At 38.6% G+C, this 22732-nt stretch overlaps 1 protein-coding gene across 6 annotated transcripts; it reads right to left on the reverse strand.

Annotated features, from left to right (window-relative positions):
• Positions 1-539: 539 nt before the first annotated feature.
• Positions 540-22695, reverse strand: iqch (IQ motif containing H). 6 transcript variants are annotated; one of them, XM_005470663.4, is made up of 20 exons: positions 22263-22694; positions 22062-22157; positions 21865-21956; positions 21659-21734; positions 20650-20751; positions 18751-18853; positions 17884-18026; positions 17245-17778; positions 15270-15336; positions 14301-14384; positions 14039-14220; positions 12884-13156; positions 12563-12703; positions 7208-7328; positions 6719-7005; positions 3624-3782; positions 2221-2343; positions 1885-1946; positions 1185-1293; positions 541-989 (listed from the first exon to the last, which is right to left on the reverse strand). In XM_005470663.4, exons 1-20 carry the CDS (start codon positions 22311-22313, stop codon positions 909-911), a joined length of 2886 nt encoding a protein of 961 aa, XP_005470720.1. In that variant the 5' UTR covers positions 22314-22694; the 3' UTR covers positions 541-908. The 6 variants fall into 6 exon arrangements, 5 of the variants coding, with proteins under 5 accessions (XP_005470723.1, XP_005470720.1, XP_005470719.1 ...); XM_005470662.4 differs by having other exon boundaries at positions 544-989; positions 12563-12751; positions 22263-22693; XM_005470666.4 differs by lacking the exon at positions 12563-12703 and having other exon boundaries at positions 540-989; positions 22263-22695.
• Positions 22696-22732: the final 37 nt, after the last annotated feature.

Here is a 22732-nt window from a genome sequence, read left to right on the forward strand (position 1 = left end):
TTTGAACAGAGGGGGGTAAAGCATGACTATGAGTGCTTTTTCCTGGAAATATAAAATTTTATGTGCTTAAAAAATGTACATCAAGTAAGGCTCTTGGATAAAATATATGAATCTTTGCTACAAATTACAAAATAAAAATTAAGTAAGATTAAAATGATTTATTTGCAATCTCAAATCCAAGAACACATGCATCGTGTCTACTTAGAAAGCTTAGAAAGTCAACATTCACAGTCCAGTGAGGACCAGACTGAAACACTGTCATGTCACCATATATGGCAAGTAGTTTGAAATTGTCAGCTTCCAGAAGGAGGACTTTGAAAATCAAACTGTAGTTGACTCCAATCTAACTTAATAAAAAAATCAACCACAGTAGTGCATGGCCCAATTTGTACAGGAGAAAGGTATTGTGGGAGATCTTAGTGTGTATTGTGACACCAAACACAAATAGACTTCTGTAACAGAATATATGTATATATATATATCTATATCTCTATCTATCTATCTATCTATCTATCTATCTATCTATCTATATATATATATATATATATATATATATATAAAAATACATATGGAGAAAGAGAGAGAGAGAGAGAGATGTGCCAGAAGCATTTGACTTGACAAAGGAAGCATACATTGCTATATACACACCTTTGACTTCTTTTTATGCACACACCTTTTGATTTACATGTGTAAATTCCTTCTGCATAGATTTCTGGCGGCGTAATCTTTGTTTATAATAAAGTATATTCAGACTTTTGAAGCTGTTTACAAAGCCAGTGATTTTACAGATTTGTGACATATTTAGGCTTTTTTCAGATATTTATTTGGAAAGTCCTTCAGTCATGTTCAGAGTAGACATATTTAGTGATTTTGGAAAAGCAGGTCAGCAACACTGATAATGGAACTATCTAAGATGCAGGTTTAGCCTCCCCTTGAAGCTTGTTCTGAGCAGTCATCTGCAGTATATCTTCTATTTCCTTAATCACCTCCTTCAAGTAAAGCAGACAGAAAAGGAAGCAAACTTAGAGTATTATCCATTATTATTCCATACAATCATCAACATTAACTTGAAAATATATTCTTATTAGGATATTTATGAGTAATGAACATGCTTTCAGCTTCACTGATACACAAGTTTCATGACAAATAGATGAGGAGAGATCATTAACTCATTAACATGGTACCATGAAATTGGTTTCTCCTTGGCTTTTAGGGACTGATATTTCCTGATGAATGACTGACAGATGCCGAGCAAAGGTCGCAAGAGCTCTCTGGAGATCCTCTGAGACTGTTCTATTAACGACACCACAAACAAACGAGTTTACTAATGATCCCCAAGTCGCCAGCTAAGAAACAATCACCTTGTTCATCTGATAGTGGTGGTTAAATGAAACTTTCAGCAGACAACATCTTCGCTCTTTAGGGGGATGAGCACAGCTTGATTTAACTGTTACAGCACTGTGGAAGCGAAAGGATTTGTGTGATAAATATGTTAAATAACCCTCTGCTTAACAACTTTTAGAGTTTGTAGCATTACCAAAGCTAGAGGTGGCATCTTAATCCTCTGAAAGAATTGATTTTACTCTTAGTCATGTGAAGTCTTTCACCTAATCGCCTATTGTCTTCTTTGGAAAGTGATTGCCTATTTGAACAGAGGAGAGTAAAGCTCCATCTCCTGGGGATGAGCCTTAAATTTTATATACATATCTGCAGCAAAAAACAAAACAAAAATCTTATTCTCTTCCACATTGTGTTTGTCTATATTTCTGACTTAACAATAATAATAATATTAATAACAGATCGGCTTACGAGTTTGTCTATAAAGAAAGAAAGGTCATAACTCATGTTTTCTTGTATGGATCTGGTGTAGTAAGACATACTTACATCATTCCAATACTGCTTCGCTCACTGCTGTCAAAAAAAGCGAAAACCGTGCCTTGCTTTGTCTGAAACGCAAGCAACAAAAAACAGAGAAAAATAAAGCTTCATCATTGTATAGCAAAGGGTACTAACTAAGATTGCATTTCAACCCTGCTTTAAATCTAAGCTCTTTAAATTCACACCTTTTCTGTATGTTCCTCCATTTGCTGTTGTACTCATTAAAACCAGAAAACAGACTCTGATGTGTAAAATCTGTGCAGTTTCCCTTTATATCAACCATATAACAGGAACAGTGGAAATGATGATAGAAAAGCATGCAGATCAATTTTGAATTGTTACCTTTTTGTTAAATCTTATGCCATGGGCATTGCACATCATTAGGAACACCTTATTGTATAACATGGAAAGGTCAGAGTGAACTAAGTGGTTCCCAATAACTGCACAAAGATTTTCAACTGGAACCTGGAAAAAAAAACGAAAAAAAAAAAAAAAAACAGCATTAGATGTGAGTGATGACTGTTTGTCAATTAATTCATTGAATCCAATAATTTAAAGTTTGATTATATTTGGCAGCTAAGTATGGTGGTGGTGTGTGAAATAGATAGAGCAGAAATGGCTAAACCCCAGACATGTCCTTAGGGTCACTGCTGAGTTTGTGTGTGTGATTAGTGAACGTGATGAGTACGGGGCACATGTGCTAAACTGTTGGGCCTTTCTTAATTAACTGCAGGGAGTAACAATTAATGCTTAGAAGACATGCCAAACACAAGATGAGCTTAATTGTACGACACCAATCAAAGAAACTACAGGTTGGGGACTGCAGATTTTTTTCATTCAATCTAAGATCAAAGCATTAGTGAATCCACAAAAGGACTACTCACTGCACACAACATTCTGTATCACCGTAATAGAGGGATTCTGTTTGCATATGTGTCATAAGTAACACCAGAGAGGTTGATTACTTAAAAGTGGCAGGGCTTAGGAGGATAAAAATGTTCCTGCTTCTCAGCCACCTTTGGGAGACTTAAAGAGTAGGCCTAAGCCCCCGCGAGCTCAGGAGATAGCCCATAACTTGCTGTGAAGGCTGTGTGTTTGCAGTTGTCAGATGCAGGGCCCTCACGCAACAATAAAAGCGTCCAACTGGGATTTAATTGTGTTTGTAATATGCAGGGCCTTAATGACGGCCAGCGCCGAAGCCATTAACCACTGCAGTGGCTCAACTGCTGTACTGAAGCACCAGGCCACCAACTAAATGAATGTTTGATAAAATAATACAAGTCGCAGATCAACAAGCGTAAACTCAGGCATACTGCTAATAAAAGAACTCTATTGTTTAAGGCCTGGCACCAGGTTGATGAGGTGTTCAAGCATGCATACACATGCATAATGAAAATGGTATGAATTATTAATGTGTTGATTATTTAGGCTCATCTATCAAAATGATAATGAATTCAGCACCTAAACACCAATTGAGCTCGGTGCATAATTACAGTATTTAGTTGTATTTAACAATAATGAAGAGCAAAAACGTTGATCTATCTTTGTGATTACTGAAAGGCTACGAATAGCCTCCACAGTCTCAGGCTGCTTTTTTGTTGCAGAAACAACGTGACGGCATCATTTGAGTTAAAAAGAAAAAGAAAAAAAGTGTGAATTTAAATTATAGCATCTAAATTCAATACATTGATAGGTGAGTAAAGACATAACTTAAACTGCAAATATAAGCAAATATAAGACGGTACTTTGGGTACGATCTGGTGTTCATAGCATTTCTCTCTGATTGGTATTGGTGCTTCTAAACAGCCTGTGCGGCAATTCAGCGTTCCTCCAGTCATCATCAGAAGCATCTGGGTCATGGCCAGCTGGTTACTGTATGTGATGTCCAGATCAACAGCCCACACCTGCAAACAAGACGTCGCGAACTCTGTGTCACGGAGAGAAGACCAGACTCTATAGACTTAATAATTTCAATTTAATCACAAAAAAATGGATCAAAGTATTTCACCCCACGGACCTTACAAAGCTAAGAGTCAGCGCCTCTTAATCCTTACAGTGTTACCCATGTTAAGAGACAGACATAAGGAAAACACAGGCACGGTGTGTGTTTGACTGATTTAGGTAATTCAGTTCTGACATGTGCACAAAGTAGATCCTTCCCTGTGTATTTGAATTCAGGCAGCCCTGGGCTAGTATGTTTGGCTCAGGTCTGATGAGAAGTAAAGTTCAGTTATGTATGGTAAATGGCATCATTATAAGTATATTAAGGGGTCAGGTATGGTCGTAGCCCTCCGCTTAAACAGGGCTAATTTTCCCAATAATAACCTAATAGCTCTGCCCTTTCTTCAAAAGTGACAAATAAATCACCAGTGAAGGAGTTGTTAATAACTAAGTGGCAGTCGGCTGCCTCCTTTAGCCGTTCCTATTTGTCAAAGTAAACGCTCCTGCCACCGAATGCAAATTGCTGCCTGTCTGAACCCGCAGTCTCGGTAACCCGAGTACTTTATCTCCACCAGCACATGGACATCTGACCATACACAGTAATTATCTTAAATGTTTCACTTTGTTTTATATGAAATTTGAATATATTGTAAGGCATCTTGCACATTCTGCTTCTATAACAATTGGTTTTGGGACCGATTAGTGCGACAGCGTGTAAAAAACTTTTTCGGAGAAATGCCTGAAAATGTGAGATGTTGTGTTTGGAAAACTTGAAGAGATTGGCACAAGCGGGACAACTGGAAAATGTGTGACATGTTTATCTGAAATTTTTTTTTTTTTAAACGTCATAGTGATAAAAATAGCTTTTCCCTGATTTGACATAATCTGAGTTTTAGGGCAGAAGTTACGCAGTTTTGGTTAGTAACCTTTTCTTCCCAATAAGAAAAAGCCCAAACTTATGATTTCTAAACTGCAAGAATAGGTATGAAAATTTCACGAGGTACATAAAAAACGTCAAAAAGAAAAAGTACAGTATGTGGATACAAAGTTAAAAAAAAATTCAAGGTGGGTAACACTTTAGCAGAACTGAGTGACCTTTTCTGTAGGTGGTACTGTAGCTACCTCTGGGCAGATTCACGTCTCTATATATCAGGTTGATACCTGGGCCTGAGTGATGGACACACTTCACCAAGCCATTCACTCAACTCACTAAAACTCATACACCCCTGTCCCATTGTTGCTCTTAACAAAGCTGTGGGAAATGTAAGCCTGGATTGTACCTGTTTTCTATTGCCTTGCATTTTCATTAAAAGCCCCGATGCTGCAGCTGGGGCCCCACCGCTCCACAATGTGAGGAAAGACTGCAAGGGCAAACATATGTGACCCACTTCTTCCCATCAAATAAAGTAGGCAGCTTTTAGCAACAGGTTTGAATCTAAATTGATGTTTAAACCCAGACAGGTTTGCCCATGTGGCTCTCTTCCATCTAAGCTTTGTGTGTGTGGGGAGATGGTTAAGAATCTGTCATTAATGTTCCTGCCTCTATTGAAGCACATGCTGTTTTATAGTCTATTCTTAATTATGCTGTCAGTGAGTCCCTTTCAATTTCAGGTCAACATTGAAGAAGAAAATTAATTTTAAGCCTGTCATTATTTCATTCTAAACAGGTAAAGGAAAAAGGGCCTGATTCTGTCCCGAATACATTTAAGAAATTTCTGCTTTTAGTGTCACAATTTTGTCACTGAAATGACAGTTTAATTTGACTAAATAAAATCACAGGATGTAAGAAAGTACTCCAAGTTGGGGTTTTTTTTACCCTAAAATAAATACAGCATGGTAGAGTCCACAGTCTGTGCGAAGACTACTGACAAAAACATTCCTGGCTGGATTTCTAAATCTTCAAAGAAAAAAAAACGCTGATAATCTAAAACAAAATGTGACATTTGAAGTTATAGGATGCAAATTGCAACACTGCTTTGCTTACATTGTGTATTACATCTAATCCAGAAGATACTACCCTCTAGTGGCAAGTGTGCTCTTTCTCCAACTCCGGCATGTCTATTATGAATATAAACAGAAGAAGGAAAGTCGGAAAAGTGCAGGAACGATATTTTTTGAACTGTTCTGAATAAAAATCCATCATAAATAACTAGAGGACAAATTGTATTCTGCTACTGGTGTTCTTTCACGTTTTTTAATGAAACGAGGAAAGAAGATAGTGTCCTTCTTTGTTCTTTGTGCTTTTGTAAAACCTGTAAAATTCCACAGTATTTTATAGACTACATTACATACAAAGCATTTCATCATACAGCTCCAAATCAATAGGCAGTCAGTCGAGCCACATGTTAGGAGCAGAGGTTAAAGCATCATAAACCAGTCCATTTCAAATATCATAAATCAAAGTGCTTTCAACAAAACTTAATCCTGACAAATGAAATAAGACTTCCATGCTGCCTGGCTATAATAGCGAGATACATTTCAGCCGACTGCTGCAGGTAGGGGTTAAACACTGACAGGGTACCCCCCCCCCCCGAAGCTGCCAAATCACTTTGGAATGACCTATTGTCTGAAAGATAGGTGCCTCTGAATTTCTCAGTATTGTAAGGTTAAAGGGCAAGCCTTAAATGGTGGAATCAGTGTATCGACACAATAAGACTTGACAGTTTATTAGATGGCCTTGTGACACATTTGCTCCCTGTGCCCACAGTTTGCCTTATCTTTTTTCTAGATCCCAGGGGACTAATATGGGAGGCACCTAACTGCTCCTATGGATCCAGCCTAAAAATTGATCTTTTCCACCAATATGTTGAAATAGAAAGCATTTGCAGAATGTGTTGTAACACCTTAGATCATATCTATTATGATAGATAAGCTAAGATCTTCTCTGTTTGTGTCTCACCTTCTTCTCCATGGTGTTATGGTCCAGAAAGGTAACGAGATCCACAGAGACATAACCTACGATACATCGCTGCAGGCAGGCCCGGCCTACGCGGGTGCAGATGGAGTTCAAAGTTTCTGGGTGTACAGAGCTCTGAGGAACAATGGAACCTATAGCTTCAAGTTTACAACCACCATGGAGTTGGTCTCCACAAGACAACATGGTGACTTCACCACCTGGCTCCAGCAGCAGATCTACTGTCAGACAGGTGACACTGTTTGAAGGGGGGTAGGCCTCCACCACACCTCCTGGTAAAATAGCAGAGCAGATAAATGGCTCTAGACTCTCCTAGCAGCTGTTTAGCAATCACAGAAAGTTACATGAAAATTATTGAATTTCGCATTTCACAAAGGCAACACCTGTGAAACAGGAACGACATAGGAAATCCATATTACATGCTGCTATATTTGCAAGTGAAAAGCATTCAGTGCCTGACAATAGATATCTAACCTTGCCTGAGGAAGGTCTTCAGGAAGCAGGCCCAGTTGGGATAGCAGGAGGTTTTAGCAGGCTGGGCATAATGGGTCAGCCATTCTGGGATCTCATCTAAATATCTGAGCAGCACAGTCTCCTACAGAAAGAAAGTGCATACATTAAGGATCTACTGAATATTATGCAAATTTTAGGGTTTTTTGTATCAATTCAATGCAAAATAATAAGTTTCAGTTACTTCATTATTATTAAAGCTTTGTATGTGTTGACCATATTATTGGAAGCACGTTGTGTTATCCGGATGACTCCAGTGACTGCTTGTTGTCCCCCAGACCTTGGGTGGCTGCTTCAATTTCTGTGCAAGTGTCTGATGGATACTGCGGGAGGGTCCATCTGTGAGTGACAGCCTATTATCAGAAGGCCTCAGGAGTCTAATGGCTTTAACTCACAGCCTCCAAGCAGCTGCCCTCAATAACAATTCTCTCCACTGGGCAGTTGATGAATACGTAAGCTAACCCCATCTATCTGGGGATCAATCAGGGCTTGACTGAGATCGATATCACTCTTGTTTCTGTAACTAGGAAATGCCATAATGGTTACACCACTTAATTATGCTGTTAATTTCTAACTTTTGTTTTAGGTTTCTCTGAAACAGTTTGACAACAAGTACAACTCTCTTTTTATAAGGCTATTATGGCTATATTTAAACTAACAATGCCCCGACTAAACCCTCTGTAGCCATTTATACAATACGCAGTATGACAACAACAACAATGCTGTACGTGTGGCGCCAACAGAGAAGAATTTTTTTTTTTCATACACAATAAAATATGAAAAATCTTTTTAAGAGATGACTAAATTATAAGTAGAAATAATATCTTTCTTCTGTCCTCATACTATCAAGATCATTACTTTGTTTTGAGTGCACGCTGTTGGGCTTCACTGGAGACAGGACCAGAGATTATACTGTTGATATTCCAGTCATGTAACAGCCATCATCATATTCAAGTACTGTAAGAGGCGAGGTCAAATGCTACACAGTGATTCCCCCTATACAAACCATAAAGCACACAATGGTGCGGCAAAAAGTGTAAGGGAACGGTTGTCATTCTCAACGGAAGAGCAAACTCACCCCGGGACTTTGCCTATGCAGTTCACAGAAACAGCAGGACAGTAAGAAAAGAAAGAGAGGTATTTTGCAATAAATTATTTGGACTTAAACTGCGTATAGTACCCCGTGATAGGATTCAGCCTTTGCTTGGTGTCCACATAAAGCCAAGCAATCTGGTCATAAATAAAATAGATGTTGCCCTGGCTCTTTGATTGCCATTTCATCTCTCCACTACATAGCACAACAACTGAGATACTACAGTGAACAGGTCTCGGGAACAGGAAGATATAATCAGGCTACTCATATATTTCGCATGAATATTTGCTTTACTTCAAAATCATCCTTGAATTTTTTGTACAAACTGAGGCAAAATTTCTTTGCATAAACGTTGCAAACAAATACTTATGATCATCTCTGCAATGAAAAAAACAAAACAAAACAATATATATATATATATGTATATATATATATGGACTAAAGGAAAGATTTTAAATTCCTAAATTCAGGTTAATTATATTAAGGCAGAACATTACATATTTAAACTCCTCCATGCAAGCACAGACTGCACAATATTTAGACATAGAACATCTGTATTAAATGTCCCTCTACCTCTTCAGTGGTAGTGATTATCAAATGACCCATTTCGCTGACAAACTTAACCTAAATAAGGTGTTGCTCAAGATCTGTTTGTACACAGCATGACAAAAAGAAATACTCCATCTGTTGACGCTATTAGGTGTAATTTTTACCCTCTTGTGCCTAATGATCCATATGCAAGCTGTGTGAGCGCTTAAGTGTGTGTATGGCCCCCTTCGGGCATTGCAAGGCTGCAGATCTACATGTCTTTAACCTCTCTCTGTGTAAATGCTAAAAGAGGCCTGGGGGCTTTCTGCAGGCTGAAACATTGTGCTGGAAGCTGTGGGCCTCACAATATTTAGAGAAACACACGTTTTCTAAGACCTGTGCAAAAGCTCCTATAGTAAGGATGAACCCCCCCACCACCCATCCATTCTCCTTTTTGTATCCTTTTAGGCTGTCCTTTTGCATAGCCAGAAGGGTTCTAAATGTTAATATTATTTTGAACGAGCACATGGTATTGTCTGACTCAAGCTTTCTCATATGGCGCCCGTCAGAGCAAGCAATAATTAAGAAAAAAGGGCCAGTCACACTCATTTATCCCCCATCTACTTTTATAGTGATTATAATGGGACTTTAACTAAACTATGACACATATGATAATATACACTTTAATAATCCCTTTGATATTTATTGGTAAACAATTATTGGTGAAAGCTGATAAATTATGGATTAGTATTATAATGCTTAATTTGATCATTTGTATTTGATTAATAATTTATTAAAACTACTGTTTTCGTAAAGCTTGCAAAATATTCTGGAGTGTATTCACTAGCTGTCATTACGAGTGCAGTTAGATCTATTGTTTTTCAGCAAAGTGCTCTATTAATGAGCGTCATTTCTCAAAATGTACGAAGAAGGTTAAACATTCATGATAGTTTTTGCTGTGAGAAGAAGATAACGATAAGATACATTAATATAACATATTAATATGCTCGGATCTACTTAACAATACTGTTTTAAGATATTTCAGCACAAAGAGCCAGATTGCACTCTTCTGTATAAAGTATTTCAACAGAAGGTCAGTATGATTCACATCCAAGTGGCTAACAGATTTTAGGAGAAAACAATATCGTAACAAAAACATCATGCAATGAAGAGCACAGGATGTGGGCTTTGCTTTGATTAAAAGAGCAAGGTGTAGAATAAAGGCCAGTTAAAGTGTTGTGTCCATATGGCCCAGAAGCCCCGAGGCTGTCGGCCTACACTGGGGGCCTCGGCACTCTTCCCTCTCCATGGGACCCCAGCTGGTGAAAGAAACCCCATTTACTTCCCTGTGCTGCTTCAGCCACCATTATGGACCTTGGCTGTGGCTCAGCCACTCTCTGCCATAATTAACAGCACCAAAGCCACAACAATTACAGCCCCGCACCACGCATACACTCTGAATTAAAGAATGAGCTAATAGGAACAAAAACAGAGGGAGCCACAAGAACCTTGAGATGACTGCTATTCTTCCGAATGGAATAAAAAGTAAAATTGTTGTGCTCCAAGCCCACAATCATTAGCCTGTAATTAGTTTACACAGTGCTCCCAGTTAAATGGCAAAATACGGTAATTAACACATGACAGAAAATCAAAGGCTACTTTGTAAGCATATGAGAAATAAGAGCCAGGGGCTCAGACGCTGTGTACAGATTGCATTTGTTGTAAATGAATGGTTTACCATTGATTAAATACATTTTATTTGTTCTAAATAGATCCAAGATGAAACCAGGATTATATTTTCAGGAAAAACAAATTGATTCTTGCAACATCGTATTTGCAATTTAGACTTTATTTTACAGAGAACTCGGATCCATCTAATGAGTGTAACAGATGTAAAAAGCTCAGTACAGCAAACATTAGCTACTATTAATGTAATTTGTATTTAAACTATTCAGTTCTGTTCTATACAAAGTTACTGATACAGTAACAATTCACAGCAGCCATCACAAAGAACTTTACATGCTAAGGTAACAATTCCCTCTGAACACTAAGGCGAAAACCTCACTCAAGTTGCAAAGTAAAAGTATCAAAATACACATTACTTTGGGAAAGTCTTGAATCTCCCCATATTTGTTTTAATTTAGTTTTAAAGGATGTATTTTCTCCTAATTTCCAAAGTGATCTTGAGCAATATTTCTCTAGAGTTTTTGAAGTTTTTCTTTGGTTGCTTCTTCCCTTATTTTCAGTCCAGTCCTTGCAACTGGCCATCTTCAGAAGAATATTTTTTTCTTTCTTTTTTTGTTGAGCCACATAACAAGCAACTCAGCAAAGAACCAATTGTAAATTGTATCTTTAGGAACTTTGTTACTAGCTGCTGTCACATAAACACAATTTGTTTCCAATTCTTTAACTAAATCTACAAAAAATGACATAAAAAAAATCTGCAGCACATGAACAGCAGATGAAAGTAATGTCCTTAAGAAATATGAGAAAATCCAATAAAGACCTGAGCCAGGGACTGAGAGACACATTTGACACTTTAGTTGATCTATTTGCTGTTTACTGAAGTCCCATCAGAAATGGTCCCAGTGGAAAGGTGGCTGCCAAGAAGCCATTCTTAAGAAAGGGAAACAGGCAAATACCAAATTACACAAGTACTAGACTGAAAATCACTGGCAACAGGTCTTAAAAAGCGGTGAACCAAATTTGAAGATTTTGGTTTAAATTGTTGTTAGTATGGACGGAGGAGGTCAGGATCCACCATCTGTAAATGCTGATTTGCAACATCCAAAGAAGAACTTCAAGAAGCCTTTTGCAACAAAGTCTGCCTAAAGGTGGTGATACCAAATGTTGACTTTCAATGTTGTTAAAATGGTACAAACTCTGTTTATGCCTTATATACTGTATTTATTTGTATGTATGTAGACATTTCAATAAGTCACTGCACTTGTTTTCTTAGCAAAATATAAAAATGAGGGGTGACTCAAGAGTTTTGCACAGTTCTATACGGATAGGCAACAGTATGTTAAATACACTGTGTACTGTGATTTGTTACTGTTGGATGACTTAAAGCACTCTATGTTATGTGTGTGTTTCAGGAAATATCTATATGTATAAAATATGCATAAAATTAGAAAATGTCATCTATTGATTTACTGTTCTGAGGCTCCTGGGATGACGTTTAAAATACTGTACTAAGGGAATCAGCATTGCCACTGACCCCAAGGTGAAAAATGACATCTCTTCGACCCTAATGTGACATACACGTTTGTTCCTTCAGTGACAGAAGTGAATCTAACCCTTTTTTGGAGCTCTCGCTTCTGAACACCTGGGCACAGTCTGGACTTTAATATCCAGTCGCTACTGTAGTGTTATCTGTTAACTATTATTTAGTTGTTACCATGTTAACTTAAAGTGGGAGATTCCTCATGGGTGCTGTAATAATAATCGCAATAAACTTTATTTGTATTGTGTTTTTGCAAAACCACTGCTTTGGAGAGAGACATAAAAATAGGATATAATAGTAAAAAAACATCAATTTGGTGAGATGTAATAAGGAAAACTAATCAAAAAAGAAAAGCAGAAACTCCAAATTCAAACTCATTTAATAAAACATTGCATAAAATTGAGTGTAAAATTATGTTAAAAAATTTTAAGTCACAGGAAGATTGACATAATGCTCTGAGTCACATCTTTACCTGAATGCATTTTGGGTTCCACAGCTCCGGACCGTAACGATGATACTCCTGCAGAGCCCACTTATAGCAACTAAGATGGCATGTATCACAATATGCTGTACCGCGGCCGCCATCCTCTGAGTCAATCTTGAAGAGCCAGCGCTGCACATCAGTGTTTTGAGTCATAAGCTCTGCCAGTGTTTCATGAAGCTTGACCAAGATTGAAAAATGTGAAGTGCAAACTAAATTAACACAAACATTAGGAGGGAAAATGTATTATGTTTTCATCTGTTACTGAGCAGTGATGAAGGACTTTGTGTAATGCAGTATTTGGTGTCTGACCTGGTTTAGCGAGTAGATGTCTCCTTGACCAGGTGGCACATCGATCTCTGCCCCCACAAAAAGTCTCCTCCCTCCAGATTTGGTGCTGTAGTGTTGAGCAATAGCAGGTTCTGGACCCAGGATTGCCAGCCCTAACTCATCAGCTACCGCCAGGTCATCCATGTGGGCAACTCCACCCACAATATAGGCCTGCTTCCCCTGGATCAGGTTTCTGATGTGCTTCAGGGTTTGTGGACTGTACTTCAGAAGTGTAGACAGGCACATGTTATGGGTCTGGAAGAGAAGAGGGGAGGAAGATTATTCCTGAAGCGGAGCGTTTTCACTGTCTCTTCCAAGGGTTGTTTCTTGACCTGATTTATCACTGTGTACACACAACAGATCTATTATTGAAATAGCCAGCAGGGTTTTGACCTCTCCTGTATTCTAGCAGGTTGAATTGATAAAAGCTGCCTGTGGGAGGCCTCCCCTATCCTTCACATCTTTAATGTGTGCTCCCAATGAGCTCCTTGGGAATACAACTAATTACTTCACATCTGTATTTATTTGATCCACATGGAATTATCCCTTCTGTCACTGGCAGAATGCGCTGCCAGCCATGGGTAGCAGTGATTCATCTCAGCAACACGTCTGGCACAGTTTAACAACAAAACAGCAGGAAAATCAATAAAAAGAATGAAGAAGACCATGTCATGTTGCACATTCAATCTAGCGCAAAACGATGGAATAAGATGGATAGAATGGCTGGATGTGCAAAGATAAATATAGCAACAGCTTCACTTTTATAGCAGTGAGATACTCACAACTATTAAAAATGCAGCCTTTAAATGTAATGATGAGTTAATTAAACCACCCACTATGGAATTTAATCATCTGCTGAACACCATCTGAAAAGACCCTCAGTTAAATTCAGTGAAACTTGGAAAATATGTAGAGTTTTGGTTTGACAAGTAGAAAGAAAGATGAAAAAATGTTTGACAGAGTGTAGCGCTATAACAACAGCCTCCTTTGGTACCCTCTAGAGGATAATTTATAAACTACAAACGCTTGTGGCATCTATAAATATATAGTAAGCAGATTTCTGTGCTCAAAAGGCACATTGTTATCTTGTTAATACTTAAAAGTTGCAAATAAATTAGTGAATACTGTCATCCTTACTGGGAAATAATCTACAGCCTCAGGTGTGAGGATGATGTAGCGTCTCACGGAGGATGAGGCTCGAGCGGTCGTGGTATTAGCCCCATCTGTGGCTCCATCACACTTCAGGAGGCTGGTGTAATAGTCCAAGATGTCGTTTCCCAGATGCTGGGGACATATGTAGATCACCTCCACATTTTCATCTACAATTACACAAAGAGTGTTTTACAAATGGCATGTTTACAGATATGAACAATAAAAAAACATAAGCTGTGCAGCTTACCTCTAATATCACACAACCTGCTCATTTGGGTGTTCTGTAGGATGTCAAAGCCTCTCAAGTTCAGTCGTTTCCTCTGAGAGTATCCTGTCAGAAAAATGTTAGATGTTATCTAACAGTTTAAAAAACTGTAGCTCTGTACAACTACTGATAATGTTTGTGTTACTAGACTTGGGGATGAGGGACTTAAGTCTAATCACACTGTAGTGCAATCCGATGATTAATTTAGCTTAATAACTAGCAGGTGCTGTGCCTGTCGCGTGCTGGGAGTCCTGCTGCACCATGTCCAGCCACCACTGAACTACATTCAGTGATACCGCCAGGATTTTAGCCCATGTATGTCTGGATTTCTGCCTGAGAGAGAATCCTCAACTGAATCAAGGTAATTAAATGATTGGATTCATGCTAATTAACAACAATGGGGTTCAACTTTCTAATTATCCTTGCTCACACGGCACTCTCTGTAGTCACCCCAAGTGCAAATAAAGCATTCCATCTGCTAGTAATTAGGCTTAATAATTTTAGACAATCGCTCAATGATTTACAATGCACATGCCTGATTACAGTCTAAATGTGGATGCTGTGGTGAAATTAGAACAAGAACCGATCCTAGATTGCACTCTGTGTTTAGCGTAAAAACACAGCAGCGATTCCTCTTTTGTGTCTTTTTTTTCTGCCTTTTTTTTGCGCAGCAATAAAATAAGACCTTTGTGCCGCTTGTAAATATTCACCATAATGGCTTTTCATTTGCTTAATCTACAAATTAAATGGCGATTGAGACTAAATTGTTCAGTTCCCTGGCATGGGGACTGTCATCATCCTGCGAGTGCTTTCCTGCAGAGAGTCATTTGAACGAGACAGAGTGCCTGCACCAGGGCCACAGACTGGGGCAGCAGAGTGGTGAGACCGGGGGTGACTGCTGCTAGATCAGATGTGCTTGTGTGTGTGTGTGCAGCAGGCAAAGAAAGCTACCTAATGAAGGGATGTGGATAATGGTCCTCTTGAAGGACTGGATGCGTTTCCAGTTGGCTGCCAGATGCTGGGGACGGAAAAAAGGAGCGATCAGAGATGGGACCGCCAGAGCGTATGCACACACACATACACACACACAAATCATCACATCACTGCATAGCTAAAACACATCAAGCCAATCTCTCTCTGGGCTCACAGAAGCAAACCAAGCATAAAATACCACCATAATTAAATTAAGCGTTTACTTTAGGAACATCTTCTCACAATTAATTCAATCAGCAAGGTACATGATGCTACTGCCAGGGGAAGATTAGCAGGCTTAATTACCAGGGTATGAATGCTTTAAGAGTGAGAACATACATTTAGTGCATGTATACACACACACAGTAATGGTAAAACTAAATGAAGTTGTAGGCACTAATTAATATTATGTCAGCACTCTAGAAGATGTTCAGCCAGATGACACACAGACATGACATCTACAAGAAAAGGGAAAAGGATTACAGAATATTACGTATGTAGAGCAATTGAACTGTCACAGCAGTCTTTTAAATAGAAACACTGTTTTATTTCCCATGTCTAAGATTAGAAGTTAACGTAGTTAAGTATACGTTGTGCATTCTGCCATGATAAGGAGATGTTAAAATATTTGGAGATTCTGAGCATGAACTTTGGGAAGCCTGGAAGTCTACAATGTAGAAAATCAGTTTTTTCAGCCTAACAAATCAAAAACCTAACTTGTTTTTAACTGCAGTTCTGGTGTAGATTATATGTACCCTCACTCTTTTACATCTAACATAACATAACATAAAGTAACATATTATTTTTGAATGAAGAAAAAAAATCCCTTTCCAGTATGTGGGCAATATATAAAATACTTTCTCTGAACGATATTTGTTTTTCTTCACCTAAATCTGCCCTGCAGCTTACTGAAAAACGCAGAAGCCATGACTATGTAAATATATTTTATTTCATACTAGTGGAATAAGATTCTCTAGTTGTTCATTAGATCAGGATTGATACTTATAAGCACAAATCATGCTCACTTGCTAAAAAGTGTGGCATTTTTAAAAGCAGAAAGATATATTTTTTAATATTTCCTAAATTAATCTAAGGTTGTAAAAAACTGGGAAACAGGTAAAAGTGCTACAGACACTGTAGAGCGCTGTCCTATCTTAGGGGAATATCAATCCTTATAAGACAGGACAGCGCTCTCTGGGATAAAGAGAAGTAGCCTTGTGCTTGATCGACAAAGAACACAAATTATGATGTTGCACTGAGAAAATACATAATCCATTTTTTTCATTAAATCAGATCTTGAGTATCAGAAGAGAGAGAGGGGAAACCTTTCCCTTTTTGAGATCAAATAACTAACAAATGCCAAAACACATATTTCATTTTTATAGCATTTCATCATATGTGAAGTAATTATTACTTGAACTGTAACAGACAATCAGCTGATTGTCCCTAGACTTTGTAGCCTTTATTACCACTGTTTCTGCTTCTGTCTTCTTTTACAGTGTGGCTATACTTATACTTATTGTCTTCATCTCGTCCACTTTTCCATTGTCTTTTTGTTTTCTCCTTAAACTTTACTAAAATGTGTATATCTGTGTTTGTTTTTTTAAATCTCACACTGAGTACTAGAGAAATGCATTTGTTACTACTGTAAACAATTGTCTATAACACTGCATCTTGGCATAGCATTGCATGGCTCTTGTCCTAATTTCTAAAATTGTCTTGGTGTTCTAGAAATGACCATGTGCCTTAAACCAAATTGGACCTTGTAAAAGACAGAACATTTATACTAAACAGAATCACAATATGCAACCTTATTTTAATGAAAAGGAATCCATTTACAGCCAAAGGACAAATATCATTCATTGGATTTGGAGAAATTGAGAGAAAAGTCAAAAAAACAGGTACCAGAGCATTATTAGGTAAAAGAGAGATGGAAGCGAGAAAGTAGCATCACCTGTGCTCTGCTGCGACTGTTTTCCAGCTGACTAAAACGCCGAGCCTGCAGGGCCTTCCTGACACGGCACAGCTGAGCGTGCATCAACCATGAGATGGCAATGGTGCCCGCCGCCCACTTGCGGCGACAGTGGCACAAGTAGGCTGTCCGGGCTAAGTAGCGCCTCCAGGAGGACTGGATGTGGATGGCAGCGGCCTCGATGCCTCCCTCTCCCTTGTAGCGCTGACCTGGGTGTGAGATGAGTTCTGAAACCTCCTCCCAGTTTTCTAGCACTGAGAGGACAGGCATTGCTGAAGGAGCCTTACTCCAACCGCTATCCCAAACATGGCTCAGCTCCACCAGGCGCTCTCCACTCACTTTGGCTAAAGGCACAGCAAACTCCCTGAGCAGTTTTTGCAGGGCCTCTAGAACATCAACCACACTGCTCCAGCACAAGACAAAACACTGCTTGAAATGACAGAAGTCTGCAGCCATTGGGTCGACCTGTCCACTTCTGATTGTAAAAAGGTACCTGGGGATATCTACAGGCAGGCTCTAAAGAGGAAACAAATGAGAGACACCCAGCTTAGTAATAATAACAGTGTTACAATTCATGAAAATGTTGGTTTTTTAGCACCTACTATTTTTGAATTAGTGTACCTGAGGACTTCTAGGAACCATGCTCTTGGAAGTTGTGGTGAAAGCTGGTGTCTCAGTGGGTGTGCAGTCTCTGTCTGCTCTTAAATAAGTGGAGTGAGCTTTTGTTTTACGTACTGGCTGTTCGTGGCACCTGGACTTTGAATCTATCAGTGCAAAATTCACAGAAAGACCCAGATATATTTTAAAAGTGATCAGAAGTCAAATCAAGCATCAGCTATCTCTTCAAGAACAGAGTCATTGAGATATTTAACCTAAAACCATGAAAACTAAAACTAAAGAGCTAGATGGATGAGACAAAAAACATAATAGCTTTGGCAAAGCTGATGGACTTTTATCCAGATTCTTAAAAGTTTGGTATTCTAAAAAGTAAAACTTTTAGCAAAGATAAATGACATTTTCCATAAAAGACATTTTTTAATATTCCCTAAATAAATTCAAGGTTAATGTAAAAAGCAGACAGAAACAGGAAAACTGCTACAGACTCTGTAGAGGGCTGTCCCATCTTGGAAAAATATCAATCTTCTCTGGGATAAAGAGAAGCAGCCTTGTACTCGATCGACACAGAACACAAATTTGGATGTGGCACTGAGAAAATACATCACCGAATTAAAAGAAGATAATGACATTGTGCTTGTCCTCGTTCATCCCCTCCCAGGATTAAAAAAATATATAATAGTATGGAAACTTAATACTACTAACTTAATATAACAATTTATATGATTTGGAGTTTGACACTATAAAGTATTGTGGAATTACTGACTTGATCAAAGTTCCCACAAACATTAAGCAAACACAGAATGTCAACGGATGTTTGTCTGGAGTATAACAGATGAGGTGATGGTGTAGGGGTGGTGAAATGCTGCTAACCTGTCCCAAAGTCTTCTTTGGGGACTACCAGGATGTGATGGCCCTTTGATTCAGCTGCTTGAAGATTCACCACAGAGCCAGAGATTATCCTGTCACCTTTTGCCTGAACAGAAGATTTTCGTAACATCAGTGACTGTACATCAGATGTAAACACAACCAACAAAACGCTGCCTGACATTACCTGCTGCTATCCACACTAAAACTCATTTGTCCCATTAGACATGAAAACATTTTCTAGGGGAATAAGTATAAACAAGCGGTTCAGGATAGCATGCTTTATCAGAAACAACAGGTTTTCTGCATTCATTAAGAATTTAGAAAAGTGCCACTGGCAATAGGACCTTCGCTGTAACTCACTATCAATCATAGCTATTCAAATCTGCTAACCTTAAACATTTTAATTCATAACACTGGATCACAATAACAATAAAACAAGATTTATTGGCCTAATTTCAGTATGAATTTCTTGTGACTACATTTAAACATTTCACAACTCAGAAAACAGAAACAGAAAGTTTGTGCTCCTCCCGATTTGTCACCTAATGTCCTTTCTTTTGTTCTTCTCAGACCACTGAGCTCTTTGACAGACCACAGGTAGCAGCCAGGTGCAGTGAGATTCTCCCCTCAAAGGCACACATCTGTTTCAGATGAGGCTGGGAAAAAGGTGGCACCCTTTGTAAAATTGCTAAAATGCAAACGCTCATTGCCTGGCATGGGTATGGAGAGAAAAAGAGCTGGCCTGAGTTGCAGGAGATGGTAGCAGGCAGAGAGCCAGTGGTTAGCAGTTGGGGAAGCTACGGCTGTCTTATTGGCATGCTGGACCAGGTATCCACTTCTGTCTTGAGACAGCTGTAAACCAGTAGCCCATAGCACAGCAATCAGGCGCCTGTTTCTTTAGAAGAATGCTGATGTGCTGCAATCTGCTGCTTTCCGCTTTCTGCAGCCAGCAATTCCATCTCTCCTATATCAGAGTGACAGTCTTGGCCTATGTTTCTCGTGTCAGGTAGAGATTCCCAAAAACATATCAGAAAAGTGTGTAAAATAGATCTAAAACTAATGCCGACCTTTGCAAAGATTAATTTGTTTGCTGTGACAAGTGCTGGATGTCATCCCTAAGCCAAGTGACCTTTACGTCACAGACTGTCTGAACATGAGACTTGAGGCATCTATTAATACAGAACACTACCATCACTCTTCACTCCAGCACACACTGTCTATTGGAAGGATTAGAGAGTAAGTATCAGGGAAAAGAACAATGATATCTAATTCACCACAGGTGCAGCAGAAACTTTTCTCACTGTACAAAGTAAATACCCGGAGGAAATAATTATTATTTCATGATTAAACTCTGACAAATCTATGATTATAGCCAAGACTTCATGCAGTGATTGGTGTCCTTTCCAGCGGTAAGACTGAAATGCCCCATGAAAACATATAAAATATAATTAGAAAACATGCAGCCTTATTTCTGCAACAAATGAAAAGTCTAAATTCTCTTTTGTGGTACCGTTTTACAAAGCCACTGCAAATTATCTGTCACCTACTTTGTGTAGAGTATTCAATCCGACAAACTGTAGCACATAATTTTTGGAGAAAAAAACAACTGTCGACATCATAAAGAGAGTCAAAGGCTCCAGAGAAAAGCTGACTAAAGTGGCAAGTTCACAGGGTTTATTTTAGACCCACCTGTGGTAAATAATACATCACAATAAGAATAACTGCATTAAGAGTTGTTTATGTTATAACATAATGTATATGATCAGTAAATGTAATACCACGTTTATACTTCATTTGAAAGAAACTATGACTTTCTGTAAGGTGTAGTTTCTACAGAAATCATGCGTGATAGCAAAGTACAGCAAACATTAGGTTATTCTACATTTATGGAATATTACTTACCTCATTTGCTCTCTTCCTGTGAGTATCAGTAAGTGATTTCACAGATTTCTGATGCCTAATGGATCTTTTGTTTGGCAAACACATGTTCAATGCTAACTTGTCCTGAAACAGAGAAAGGAAAAAATTCAGAAATTGTAATAGAAGATGCACTCTCATTAGTCTATTCATTGGGTATACCTCATCAGTACCAGGTTGAACCCCCTTTTGAATCATAGCTGCCTTAATTCTTAATGGCACAAGTTTCATCGAGGGGCTGTAAACATTCCTGAGAGACTTTGGTACATATTGACATGACAGTATCATGCTACTGATACAGATCTGTTGCATCCCAGAGGTGCTCTGTTTAAGATCGTGTGACTGTTGAGGCCATTCGAGTACGGTGAACTCATTGTCATGTTCAAGAAACCACTTTGAAATAAACGATCTTTGTGACATGGTGCATAATCCTGCTGGAAGCAGCCATCTGAAGATGGTTACACTGTAGCCATAAAGGGATGGATCAACTCAAAGGAGTCTGGCTATTCTCTGATCCAGAGAACTGTCGCTCACTGTATATTTTCTCTCCTTCAGACAATCCTCTGTATACCTTATAGAGATGGTTGTGCAGGAAAATCCCAGTAAACTAGCAATTTGTGAAATACTCAGAACAGACCGCCTGGCACCAACAATGCTACGTCCAGAGTTACTAAAATCATCTTGCCCATTCTGACGCCCAGTTTGAACTTCAGCAGGTGATTTTTGTACATTCCTGAATGCACCAAGTTACTGCCATGTGATTGGCCTATTGATATTTGCATTACATGCTGTTAATGCAAACAGGTGTACCTAATAATTTTTCCAATGAGCGTGTAAATAGTTAGGATTTTTGCTAAACAAAAAAGGTATCAATTCTTGCCCACTTTTACCTTGCCTATCGTACTGCACGTGTTTTAGCTTGTACACACCCTCTTTAATTGAAAAAAGGTCATTTATTACCCTTTAAAGTTTCTGAATACGCATAATAATCTACCTGTTCCCCTGCTGGAGCTCCTGGAAGGGTTTCTCTCTGTTTCTTCACATCTGAGATTTTCTCCAGACAAGGAGTCCTGTGTAAAGACTTTCTTTCAGACTCACAATCCCAATTAACTAGAATTCATAACAATTCTAAACATATTTAATCAAATTTGCAAAAAGGTAATGGTTGAGCAAAATATTCCCACTAAAAATACTACTTACCATTTAGAAAGAGTCTTTTGTTGTAAATCGCCAATGGGTGGAAGAATCAGCTGCTGCTTATTCACTGTTTTCAAACAATCCTCTGCATGTTTCTACAGACAGTCAAGAACTTATTAACTGTCGGTTTTTACGTGTACTATGTTTGACTTAAGTCTCTTTATTTAATATAAATGCTACTGTGCGTGAAGATTTCTCACCCTGATGTTCAGGGCCTGAATGTTCAGTGTTGTCCTCCCCTCACTGACAATCACTTTCTCAAGACTAGGTTTGAGTTGTCTTAAATCGTCTTCAACCTGCAATACAGTCATAAAATGTAAATACTCCAGAAAATGACCTAAAAACAGCACACACGAGTTTGATGATTTAGCTAAAGGCAAGATAAGTCAAGGAAACTTTACCCGAACCGAAACAGCTCCCGACTTGTCTTCCTTCTTAACCACGTCGGACATTTTTTTTCATCATTATTTATGGGTTTGTAACTGAAATATATACAGCATAATGGCGAACTGTACTAGTTACCCACTGTTAGCGAAACAATTGGCTTGTCACCAGTGAAAGTTTCTGATTCGGTACACGTAACCTTGACGACGAGACACCATGCAGCTCATTTCTTTCCGGAGTTTGACAGTCAGGCATATAAGGGTCACGTCTAAGTACATAATTGTTTATCCCAATACTACCATCCCATTGCCACATAACCATGGCCTTTACTTTAATCACCTTCTAAAACATATCAGCTGATGTTAGATTTGTTTGGAGGAGTGGTTGCTTTGTCTGAAAGGGACAAAACAGGGTTAAAATTCTGTGTCCCTCACTTCACATAAAAGTTTCATAAACGCAGACTGCAATTTTTTGTTTTTGCTTTTTA

Source organism: Oreochromis niloticus, linkage group LG7, assembly GCF_001858045.2.
Source record: "Oreochromis niloticus isolate F11D_XX linkage group LG7, O_niloticus_UMD_NMBU, whole genome shotgun sequence".
Classification (NCBI taxonomy): domain Eukaryota; kingdom Metazoa; phylum Chordata; class Actinopteri; order Cichliformes; family Cichlidae; genus Oreochromis; species Oreochromis niloticus.